Genomic DNA, 13419 nt, shown 5'->3' with positions numbered 1-13419 from the left:
GGTAAGCACGAAAAGGGATGGCATTATACCGCACAGTAGCATTAATTTCAAAGACGAAAAGCAGTCATAGGCTGCGTCTGAAACCGCATACTTCCATACTATACAGTACGCTAAAATCAGTATGCAAGCCAAGTAGTATGTCCGAATTCATAGAACTCGAAAATCAGTATGCGAGAAGTACCCGGATGACTTACTACTTCCGGCGAGATTCTGAAGTGCGCATCCCATGCACGCTGCGCTATCCCATGTAGCCCGCGAGGGAATTCATGAATGGGAGTGAAGCGACGCAACTGACGCAGGTAGGTCACATGACCATGACAAAATGGCGGATGTAGTACGTCTGAATTCCATTCATACTTCTCACATTTATACTGTATAGAACGTACTTTTCTAACGGTTGAGTAGTACGTTTAAATTCAAATGCAGTACCTACTGAGTAGGCGGTTTCAGACGCAGCCATACTTTCCTCTGGCTACATAATTCGCGATCCCAGAAATGTATATAGGGCTACGTTTTCAGAATGAGCCTATGTTGGTACTTTTCCTTTGTGTACAGGTAGATACATTTTACTATTAGACAGTAATTTAAAATGCAGGATTATATGTTTATGCAGTGAAACTGCAGAGTCATATATTAAAAGCCACATTTCAAAGCTTATTGTTTTTATTTGTTTATTTACTTCTATGTATGTTTCTAATAAATAACTACATAAGAATGTTTGCAGAGTTCAGACTTTAAACTGTAGAGCTAAATGTTCAAGTTTAATTTTGTTAAGCATTTATTATAAACCTTATTTTATTTAATTATGTAAAAAACTATTTAAAAAAAACCTAGGAAAATCTTGAGGGAATCATTGGTAAACTAGTATTGTGTATTTTAAAGTGACTACAGCATCAATCTGCTTATAAAGTAGCATAAAATGTTCAGTTATTTCTGTTTTCAAAATAAAGGTACTTATGAGGTACTTATACAAAGACATTTTAATCTATATTGTTGTTCAATAGATCCTTGTGAACTGAAGTTGCTGCAGACTTTCATTTATGATGTATTTCCAACTGAAATTAAATACTGAATAGGGAGTGGAGTTTAATATTTCTTCCTCTAGTCGAATCTTTCACTTAAAGCAAACTAACTGTTGGAGGGTTGCGGCTAAGCATATTTTGCCCAAGCCCTGAAACTGACATTATCAGAGAAGAACTGCAATGAAGTACATGCATAAGGATTTTTAATCTTCAGTACGGCAGCTTAAGAGCTTCCAGTGAATTGTCATGCCATTACAAAAATGCTGTGTTTAAGATCTGATTTCTTTACAAATCTATAATCTTCACTCTCTGATTGAGATACAATAGGAAGTGGGTCTCAGACAGGACAAGAAGCACTGAATTAAATTCAATTGTTCGGCGTCATGTCTTTAAAATATTTTACTTATTTTACCACAGTATTTTCAATAGAGTTTCTGCACTTGTCTTCTGCTCCTGACAGTGACCTCTCTTTTATCTCTGATTATATATACAACTGATTATATTTGAATTAAATTACTTTATCGATGCTAAAGGAAGCTTTTAAAGTTGAAAATAGTCACATTAACCTTTCACCGGAAGTTTACTGGTGACTGAAAAATCTCTTGCACATTTTGGAGCGGAAAGAAATGCCAACTTTTAATTAAAGATTACCAACAATTAATTTTTTTTGGTTAACTTTTTTTAAAAACCACATATCAATCGTACACTTAAAGTGTATATGTGCACTACCAAGACCAAATCGTACATTTCATTTCATCTGGTCTTTCAAACTCTGCATAAATAGCGAGCTGCTCAGCTCACTGTTGGGCAAAAGAAACACACAGTTGGGGAGCTTATGAATGCCTTTGTGTAATGGAAATAAATTACAGCATCGTGGATCAACTAAACGAAAATATAAACACAGCTCATAATTGTTCACAATAGTCCTGCCTGGAACTGTATGTGTACAGTGTACTTTAAGCTTAGTCTCACTTGTTAAATAAACTTTTTGTATTCTCTCAGGCCATTCTGGGAAACGAGAACTAAAGATTGCACATTCTAACCAATCAACAGTGAGTGAAAACCAGTTCTCAAGCACGTACTTCTCCCTTTTTTAGATCTGAGTGCAATTTCTTTAGGAAAAAAAAGGAAAAATTGGGACTGCAAGGCATTTGTAAGCTATGGTTAGAGATCATCTGAACTGACGTGTGCTTTTGGACAGGAATTCTGGCTCACTTTGGGCTTTGGCATGTTCAAGAATGTTTAATTTTCCGTTCTACACAGACATGAAGCTCACACAATGTCATTATCCTTGACTGATGAGTGATAAGCAAACTGAAATCAGTGAAGGAATGACACACTTTGGCCTTCACAGTCCCTCATAGATTCAAGAATGGACGGTTGATTTGTGAATTGAACTGAATCATAATTCAGGAGTCGACTCAGGTGGCTTTTATCTATGGAGATATGAATCTGTCAGCTGCTGCATGCTTGTTTTGAATGTGCAGATCTGGGCATGTTTTAACATCAGCCGCTGCCAAACCTGAGCGTGCAACACATTGACAAACACACACTACAGCATTCACAGACAGTCAAGAGGGTTGAGTGGCATAAATGAGAGAGAGAGAGAAGGATATTAATTTAAGATGTGTATCTAAAAGGAGACGTTTGGCCATGAAAGCTGTTATAATGTAACAAATTAGCGGCTTAGCATTTGCGAAGATTTATCACTTCATAAGGAATTTTAAAAACATACCAGATTGTAGCTTTCAGCGCTTAAGAAGACCGGAGGATAATTGTTTATGATAATGAATTGCTCTCTGGTCTGTTAACTGGCAAACCACTGGAGTGACTTTTGAGGTTAGAAGGCAGCAATGTTTACCGGTTCACTGCAAACTGTGGCACAGACGGCCACTTGAAATTATAGATGGACGTAAGATTATAATTGTGGCTTTGGAAACTGTTCTGAGTAAAGAGAGGCTTTTCCAAAGAATATCCATAGCATAAACTGCTCTAACTAGGGATGCACAGAAATTCTGGCCACTTGAAATGCTTCAAAATGCCATTTCTGAGAAAGGGAAAACAGTAAAACAGCAACTGTAACATTCAATAAATGAATCATTTACATGGAGGGAAAAGCAGTCTGCAGTGCACTTGAAATTATCCAAGTTTAACGAGATTTAATGTAAACACTGGCTGTTAATGGGTGATGTATTGACAGGAAAAAGGTTGCGTTTTATAGTTGTTGAGAAATGAACACCTCTCTTTCAGAGTACTCAGACAGATGAAAGTTGACATTTATACACACAGCTATTAAAATTTATGGTTAGTAGTAGTGCTGTATGTTATTCTTGGTTGCATGAAACAACAAAAAAGGTGCCATGTTTTCAGACATGCCTAAATACATTTTAAATGGCACAATATTAATGTTTTAGCTTTGGATGGAAAAACTTGATTTTTACTTGCTGATAATGACATTTGTTAATCAACTGTTATTTATTTTTATTTTATTCAGCAAAGTAGTATTAAACTAATCAAAGACGACAGTAATAATGTTTATAATGTAATAATGTTTTTAAATGTTATATTTATCAAAGTATCCTGAAAAATGTCAAATAAAACCAAAACAGCATATTTAGACTTGTTTAGTTTAGATCATGTGACTCTGAAGACTGGCGTATTTACAGTTTGTTACTGTAGATCGAATTTATGCAATGACTTGAAAGCATGAGTTATCTCACCGACAACCACAACATTTTTAATGCAATGCTTTAAAAAAAACATGTCACAGAAAGAGCATTTGATCACCCTCAGCTTAGCCCCTGATGTATCAGGGGTCATCACAGCAGAATGAATCGCCAATTACTCTGGCATATGTTTTATGTGCCGGATACCCTTACAGCCGCAACCCAGCACTGGGAAACACTCTTATAGGGCTGCGCGATTAATCAAAGAAAGATCTCGATTCGAGCCTACACACCATCTTAATTCTGCTTTTCTGCAATTCAAGGTCAAAAGAGAAGCGTAAAGGTGGTCTTCACATTGTTTTATATACAATGCTGAGCAACATGGACACCTCCAAATGGTATTAAAAGTGTCACATACTATATTTATAAGGTATAATTCACCCCAAAATTAATTTCAGTCTTAATGTAATCACATATTCGCGATTGTTTACAGGTAATAAAGTTGTAAATAACGATCAGTTTGTAGCACAGAGCGATCGTTTAAGAGCCACACGAAAAGTATGATTTGCATGTATGGTTTTTTTTTTTCTCAAAGTGACGGCAGCCATGACATGAACGCACTCGGCACTGAAAGTGAAATCGAAAGTGCAAACATAATTTAAATGATCATATCGCATTTTAAAGTTATGATTATGACAAGCGTTTGATAAGTTTTTTCTTTCATAGCGAAAACAGAGTGTTGTGCAAGAAAATAAATGTTTAATAGTGTCAGTATAACTACTCCAGCCTTTATAATGTATAATGAAAGAGGGAATCCGATAAGGACAAATGTTTCACTTTACCAGTGGAAAAAAAATGGTAATCAAAAATGGTAATTCTGATGTAATCACTTTACTGTGAATTAACAACCAGGACATATTTATAGTCTATTCAAGTCTACCTTTCCAAGTCTATACAAAATGTAGCATTTTAACTGACAGTGGACCTACACATAGGCCTAATATTATTGTTGTTTTACCATATGTTTGAAAAATAACAATAACAATAGCCTACTCATTAACCTTTAACGTCTACAGAATCGTAAGGAAATCGTGACCTTGATTTTAAGCAAAATAAATTGTGATTCCCATTTTAGCCAGAATACTACCCTACACCCATGCACTAAATTCCATACACTAGGTCCACAATTTTGTTTACCAAATTCATTTGATCATTTAGATCATACTTATTTTAAAACAAAGCCTAAAAGGGGGACTGTTGGTTAACTGTCAGGAAGAATATTCCGCTTTAGATCAGTTCATAAGCTGCAACCAAAGAAATAATTAGTCAATCAAACACCTGTCATCAACTACTGCAAGTAAAGGGGGTTTTTCTGGAGTTTTCTCCAGGCTTTGTTTCCACCTTGCTCCCCACAGCTATGTCAATGTAATTAAGAAGAGTATTTTTGGTAGCCTGATTAGCGCAGCTGAAGAACCTGTGGAGAAAGCCTGCAGGGTGAACACAATCCCACAGCACTCTGACCTCTGCTCTGACTGTATCCCACTCTTTCACTCATCATCCATGCTGTGGGACAGAAAGCACACTGATTGACAGGTCATTCTCTGAGGCCTTATCCAAAAGCAGACGGACTGTGCCAAAATACATTACTTCAGCACCACAGGGAAATAGAGAGGAAAAACACACGACGTGAGGGGGTGGGACACAGAGAGACAGAGAGATCTGGAGAGGTGATAATGGTTTAGAGCTGATTTTTTAAACATACATTGTCCTTCGGCAGAAACAGCAGCTGGTCTAGATCTCAATGAGACATAAATTTAGAGGACAGACACTCAAACATACACACACACATACAACAATGCACAGTAACAGGAACTTCTAATGTATCAGAGACTTGTACCAAGCAAACGTTTCATAATGAAGCCCTGTTTATGGATAGAAAAAAAACATAATTTTCTGCAACACTTACAACATATTACTCCATGTAACTGACAAAATGACCATAATTTTTAGATAAATAATGTATACAGTATCTGTGTTGGCCAATGCAAGCGATTAGTGTACTGTATATTGGGAGCATCAATGACAATAATTCAGATTTATTGTGTAACAATATTCATGATGATAATACATATGTTTTACACTGAGACACAGGGAAAAAAGTCTTGTAGCTTTGGGAGAGAAGTATTATCTTTTTTAACAAAATACAGTAAGTGTATTGCACATCACTCCACATCAACATCAAACAAGTAAATACATCCAGATTTTGGAGTAGCCGAGTAAAAAGAAGATAGAAATGCTTCAAACATGAAGACAATAAATGCATGATTGTGGCAATATATAGTTTATCCATGCTCTTTGAGCCATTCTTCAAGAATTTTTATAAGAATGAAGAATCTGTCTGATGAAATATTAATCAGCATAGCCTTTATCACTGCATAAAATACTATAAAATAGTATGGTTTCTTCCTCATAGTGTGATACAAAACCTTATCTGGAAGTTAAACTGTATCTGTAAACATGTGCTGCTGTAGTACTTTCATTTATTGCACAGACTGATTTTTACCGCACTGTACAGCCCTGACCCATCGTTATTATCATGGGTAGACAAGTTCTTATCGCCAGAAGAATTTTTACTAGTGTATTGCATATGATAACATATCGCCCATCCCTACCTACTAACATTTTTAGAGCAATTTTAAACTATATCATCTTCTATCTTTAATAAATAAGCTTTTTGAGACACCACCATTTTAGATACACATCGATTTGAACAACAAAAAAAAAACTATCACAAAACAAAACTAATAGATTGTTAGAACATTATTAATTATCAAAGTTATTTGGCCACGAGCAATAAAAGATTTAATCTTTGGCTTTTTTTGTACATTAAACACACAGACATCAGCTAGTCGGGGCAAGACATAATGCAAGGATCTAATTTAATAATACACATCTGAGTTCTGTTAATGTGCACTTAAGATATTAACAACAGTTTCTGAGGGTACTCGACAAGAAAGTTATACTGGAATTAGTCCTGAGCAAAGGTTAATTGCAATTAATTGCATCCAAAATAAGTTTGTTTTGACGTAATATATGTGTGTGTATTATATATATTTATTATGTATATATGATACACACACATACATAGAAACAAAACTACAAACTTTTGTTACATACATATTTAAATGTATATATAGCTTATAATATATAAAATAATTGTGTCATATACATACATACTTTATATTTAAATATAAATAAACATATTCTTAAATATATGCATATATGCATGTATTTATATATAAATAATAAATAGACAATACAGGCACTTAAATTGTGTCAAAACAAACTTTTATTTTGGATGCCATTAATCGTGATTAATTTGTCCAGCACTAATCTGGAATACTTTTATGTGTTTGTACAATCAAGAACGAGAAGTCAGAAAAGACAACTAAATTAATGTGTCTGTGTTAGGGAAGTAACGATTATAGATTTTGGTTGTACGATTATAGTCACGGTTTCACGTAATCACAATTATTATGCATTCATTAATTTCAAAACACAACTAGTTTAGAAAAATCCAGGAAAACTCATTTGATTATATAAGTGTTATTTATTGTTGCTGAGTAAGTAAAAAATATAGCACAAACTAATAATAAACAAACAAACAATAGTTAATTTCTCCTAAAATAACTGAAATTAAAATAACTGGACTTAAAAATAAGTGAAAAAAAGTTTTGGCCATTTAAACATAAGAAATAATTTTACACTAAAATAAATTACAAAACAATGTTTGAATAAATAAATAAAAATAAGAATAAATAAATAAATTGTATTTGTCTAAGGTAAATCTAAGCTACATATTACCAAAGTATTTCCTTCTTAAAGAGAACAAACGTAGTCAAAGGCTCCTGAACCTTGGTCTGAAAGGCATTTCTGATCAACTATATTATGAACTTGTTTGGTATTTTCATTTTGTATTTTTTTTTTCTCTTCGGAGTAGAAATGTGTATTTTCCATACAAAGTAAGAAGCTGACCGGTCAGTTCTTGTCATGTGGCTCCACTTGGCTTGCGGAATTCTTTCAACTAGGTGTTCCTGGAAAGCATGAGCGAATCGTGCCACGTGCGCACTGCGTGCACATCACTCCCAATATGCGTGCAATAAAAGAAATAACGAAATTGCGTGCACAAAAGGTGCAACACAATTCCTTGATAATTCCTTAATATATATACTGCTTTTCTGGATACTCAAAACACTTTACACAATATTGTGGGAATGTCCTCATCCACCACCACCACCCCTACTCTTTTTCAAAGGACATCCTGGGATTTTTAATGACCACAGAGAGTCAGGAACACTCAGTTTAATGTCTCATCCGAAAGACGGCGCTCACTAAGCAGTACAGAGTCCCCATGAATATACTGGGGCATTAAGATCCACACAGACCACAAGTTGAGCGCCCCCTGCTGGTCTCACTAACACCACTTCCGGCAGCAACCTAGCTCTCCCATGTGGTCTCCCATTCAGGTACTGACCAGGCGCAGCTCTGCTTAGATTCAGCGGGCGATCGTGTAAGAGTTGCAGAGAGCTAGCTGCCGGCATGTAAAAGTCCCTTAGATAATAGCCTCAGCCATAGTTAATCCAGTGTGCGTGCGTATTAGCCTCGATGTACAAGCTTGGACCTTTAAACTAGTGCACAGTTAGCACAACTTTGTTTAGCTGCAGCAGTTATGTTCCGTGCAGAAATGCGGTATTGAGAAGTTTTACGATTAATTAAACATGAGAAATTAAAGTGCTGTCAATAGTGAAACCGCTTAATTGTTGCATCCCAAGTCTGTGTAGGGATATCTTGGTAGTAGGGATCAGAAAATAGATTGTTTAGTTTTCTTCTCGTGATGGAAACATTTAAATCATTAATTATCATTAACATTAACAATTGTGTATACTGAACTATATTTGCTTAAGATGGAAAGAAAGAAAGAGAAAAAAAGATGCTTACAAAGACTGCAGGGCATTGAGATTCTTGAGAGCTGCGCTGGGGACAGTCTTCAACTGATTGTTCTGAAGCATCCTGAAAAAAAGAAGTACAAAAACCTCCATTATATTCTGTGTTCACCTCAATGATACATCCATCTGACATCATAGCACAACACAACAGAAAAACACTTCTCTCCCACATTTCTCCGCAAATCATGAGGCCAGACAGCTCTAGTATTCATGTGTTTGAATGCGTATGTGTGTGTCTTGTTCAGAGCTAATCACGGTGCATATCTTGCTTCCTCTACACTATCAGTTCTCTGGCGTCACTCAAATGGCACAGGCCGCGAGGACAGTTTTCCCCACTCAGTGCCAGGCCACAACACACACACAACTACACAACGACACACACACATGCAGGCACATACACAGAGCCCAGCCAGGAGGCGTTCAGACACACATGACCACAGTAAACAGAGATGGTCCAAAATCATCTATGGCGCCAATGACTTTGGCTTTTGGTCCAAGCGATCAGTTTCCCTTACTCATTCCCAATTCCCCGCAGCAGTGTCCGGATGAGCACCGTAGGGCTTTGAAGCAGCCTGGGACGAAGACGGGAAGAGGAAAATGAGCTTTATGTAAAGCGTGGCTGAGGGGACCAGGCGGCTGATAAGCAGCATTTGAATTGGCTCCCAAACACCTGAAGGACAAAATATGAGTTGCGGTAAAGAGGACGAGAGAAGGGGGGAGAACGAATCACGATGAAAGGTACTCCATCAGACACTGACAGACTTGCTGATCCGGTAGCAGTGAAATTCCTGTTAGTTACACAACGCCACTTAACAACTCAACAAAACACACAGCAGGATCTACTGCAGTCTCACTGTGCTGCACAAGATCTCGCCGGGTGAACGAGTAAGCCTGGATCAAATAGAGGTGTGTGTGTGTGTGTGTCAGAGAGAGAGAGAGAGAAATACTTACAGGACTTTAAGCTGATGGAGGCCAGACAGAGCCTCTGGGTGGATGAAAGCAAGGTCATTACCAGCCAAACGTCTGTGGGGAGAAAGAGAGAGAAAAGATACTTTATTTCAGCTGGACAGCAAAAAATGTCAGATATTCGGATGGGATAATAGAGAAAGGGTGTCAAAGGGTGTGAGAGTGAAGTTATGAGTGGGAAGGAGAACAGAAAGAGTTATTATATATCAAAAGGATAGCTTTGACTCTAAACTAGGCTGAATATGCTGTTGTAAAATGGTGAACCTAAATATAAATAACCCAGTATAAAGCTTAAATCACAAAATTTTGCTCGTTTTATAATGTAAGCCTATACATTTAATAATAATAATAATAATAATAATAATAATAATAATAATAATAATAATAATATTAATAACAATACATTTGATTTATAGTGTGCTTTTCTCAGACCCAAAGCGCTGCAAGGCATACAGTAACAAAGCAGAACAATGATGAAACAGTAAAAACAGCACAATAAGACAATAAACTATGAAAAATAAAATTGAATGATTAAATTGACAAAATTAAAGTTAAAAGCAACAGTAAAAAGGTGAGTCTTGAGAAGTTTCTTAAAACAGTCCAGAGAAGCAGCATTCCTGATGCTGATGGGTAGACCACTCCATAGCTTAGGCGCACTGTACGAAAAAGCTCTACCACTCATGGTCTTTAGATTACAGCGTGGCTGATACAGTGTAAGTCCTGATGCAGAATGAAAACTGCGGGTGGGAATGGCGAGAGTTAAACGAGAGTGGCATTTGTACATACACTAATGATATCAAGAGGATATACTGTGCAGTTTATAAGTAAATTAAGTCAATTAAAAACACTCCGTTAACTTAATTAACATTAACTTTCATTTATTTTAAATGTTTATAGACTGGATAAAAATATTAGTCAAAATCATAACATATGCAAGTGCTATGCCAAGTCCCAATTAATCGAACACAGTATACATTAAATAAAAAAAAAAAAAAATGAAAAACACTGAATAGGAAGTGCTGGTAGTAAACTTTTTAAATAAAAATGTGTAATCAGTCACAAACTTTTGTAAGTGACTTACCCAATAAGAATTATTTTATATAACAATAACACACTTCATATTATAAAAAGAAATAGAAAGAAATTACTTCATTAATATAGTTATTAAAATATTTTCATAAATTTATACAGACTAGAAATGTTTGTCTAAAATAGTACTTCACGATATTACTGTTTTATTGGATTTTAAAGGTCCCATGAAATTAAGACAAATTTTTTAGATGCTAGTATCAGTATTGTTAGTTTTTAAGATATCTACAAGCTAGTGTGCTCCAAAACAGTGACAAAATTCATGTTTAGAAAACTTTTATAAACATGTAAAGCTTGTAGTTTGTCACTTCTGCCTTAATGGATCAACGGTTTTACTCACGCCACCTCATACTTCAGGTTCTCAAAGTTTGACCAATCAAATACTCTCTAGTATCTGACATGCCCACCCCCTTCAAGACACTCTCATTTGCTCTCATTTGATGCACTTGAACTCAACCACTCTCACTGGCAGAGCGGTGATAAAACTAAATGCTATTGACTGTGGGGGAAACGAGAGCACCTGGAGGAAACCCACGCCAACTCAAAGAGAACATGCAAACTCCACACAGAGATGCCAAATGAGCCAGCCGGGACTCAAACCAGCGACCTTCTTGCTGTGAGGCAACAGTGCTAACCACTGAGCTACCGTGTTGCCCATTAAGTCAAACATCGAAAATAAATGCCAATTTAAAAGCACTTCACAGCACCTTTAACAGAGAGTCTTGCCAAGCAATACTTTTATATACTATTTTTGACCAATTTAAACACACACACATGCACTATTTTCCTGAAATAATGAAGTTTACAGAACTTTCCAGTTCACCTAAGAGACATCGCCTAGAGCATGTCTATATTAGTAACAGGAACCAAGCTGTGCATCACTTAGCAAAGGGTCAACTTTTATGTGGCTTGTCAACCATAAACAAACTTCAGGTTCAGTGTGGGAGTGCAATACATACAGCAGTGGATATCTGCGGTGCTGACAGCGGAGTGTCTGATAACTGCTGCTCTCTCCTGAAGTGCTAACTTGTTCTCTGTTGGCAAAATCCTCTAGAGACTCTCTGTCTGATTGGACAGCACAAATACCTTAGATGTGTCAGAATGTGATGGCTGGAATGAATGTGACGTGAAGCTGATGAGCTCTGATTGTACAAATATGTTTAGGACTGGACAACACTCGTTCTGACACCTTCTATTCAGAGTGAATTGAGTCTACATTTGATATGGCGTGGAAAAGAAATGCACACAGGTTGAGGTGTATTGAAAAATACAAACATATAATTTTGCATACATGGGTTTTTACCGTGCTGTGTGTAAGGTGACTAGTGTGCGAGTCTGCTTGTGTGTGGCAAGGCGGGCAGACGGTGCACATAACTTCACCAAATCAGGCCTGAGAGATTAACACCAGATTTATCACCCACTGAAACTGGAGTCAAAGAACTCTCTCACACTCTCCTAACTCTCTTATCATCTCCCCCTCTATCCGTCAGGAGCAGAAATAGTCCACAGCGTTTCAGGAAAAAAAAGAAAGTCTTCTATTTGCCCCTCTTATTACAGGAAGTGCTGGCCTGTACACATGTCTCTAGATGTTTACAGCATCGGGATGTGTCAACTGGCCCTCGGTGGCCCTTAGATGCATGTCTGAAATAAATCACATTGAAAATGTAACATACAAATCAAATATGCACTGAGATTACATCAACACAATAAAAGCAATGTCCATCACCACTAAAGCAATAATTGTTTTTAGGAGAAGCAAAACTGAGAAATAAAATACTAATATAGAAGGTTTCAGGGGCGTAGCAACCGGGGGGGGATGGAGGGATACATCACCTGCACTTTTAGAGACTGACCATTTAGAAACAGGTGATTAAGAATGTAAACCTTTGAATTTCATACAGCTGTCCCCCCCCCCCCCCCCCCCCCCCCACACTTTTAAAATGTCCACTACACCCCTGGAAGGTTTATTTGCAATGGTCCACAGAAACGTGATGCCTTCAATTCTCCTGAGGAAGCCAATTCCTATTCCTGTCTGGTACCTTCGATATCAAAACAAAATTAAATCCAAACATAAGGCTGGACGATAAGGCTCAAATTTATATCACAATATATTTCTTAATTTTGCTCGATCCAATATAATCAACCCAGGCTCATTCAGAAAACGTAGTCCCATAGATGTTTCTGGAGACTGCGAAATACGTCCAGGGAGTTACGCATTTTTGCAGTTTTTGTTTTCACAAATCAGTGAGAGGCTGCTGTGTGCGCTTTTTTGCATCGCGAACGTCTCCCGCTGAGTGCCGGGGCTGTTCTCGCGTAAACCTACCAGAGCCCGCTGTTGAACGACCGTCCGTCTGTCTGTCTGACTGACTGACTGAATGATTGACTGGGCGACCGGCCAATCGGCTGACGCACCCTCCTCCTTTCCTAAACCCAACCAACAATTTACAAAAGCTGTCCAGAAAAAGAAAAGCCCTCGTCTGGTTTTTATACCACGTTTTCGGATTTTACCACATTCTCACCCTGTTATGAACTTGTTCACTTTATTTTTTGGATTCTGTATTTTGCCTTACCTAAATTCTGGAACTGCTCTTCCCCAGGTTGAACCTGGTCGTCGTGGTCGGCTCCTCTCTGCGTCTCAAGTCCACCGACGTACGTGACGAGCTAACCGGA

The 13419-nt window shown here is 37.2% G+C and overlaps 1 protein-coding gene across 1 annotated transcript in view; it reads right to left on the bottom strand.

Moving 5' to 3' along the window:
- lgr4 (leucine-rich repeat containing G protein-coupled receptor 4) overlaps window positions 1-13419 on the bottom strand; it is an 84733-nt gene that overhangs the window by 25139 nt on the left and 46175 nt on the right. Inside the window, 2 exon segments of the mRNA XM_056461613.1 lie at window positions 8687-8758; window positions 9646-9717. Coding sequence (XP_056317588.1) covers window positions 8687-8758; window positions 9646-9717 — 144 coding nt within the window.

Source organism: Danio aesculapii, chromosome 7 (genome assembly GCF_903798145.1).
Source record: "Danio aesculapii chromosome 7, fDanAes4.1, whole genome shotgun sequence".
NCBI lineage: Eukaryota > Metazoa > Chordata > Actinopteri > Cypriniformes > Danionidae > Danio > Danio aesculapii.
This window is presented reverse-complemented; position numbering and strand designations above follow the sequence as displayed.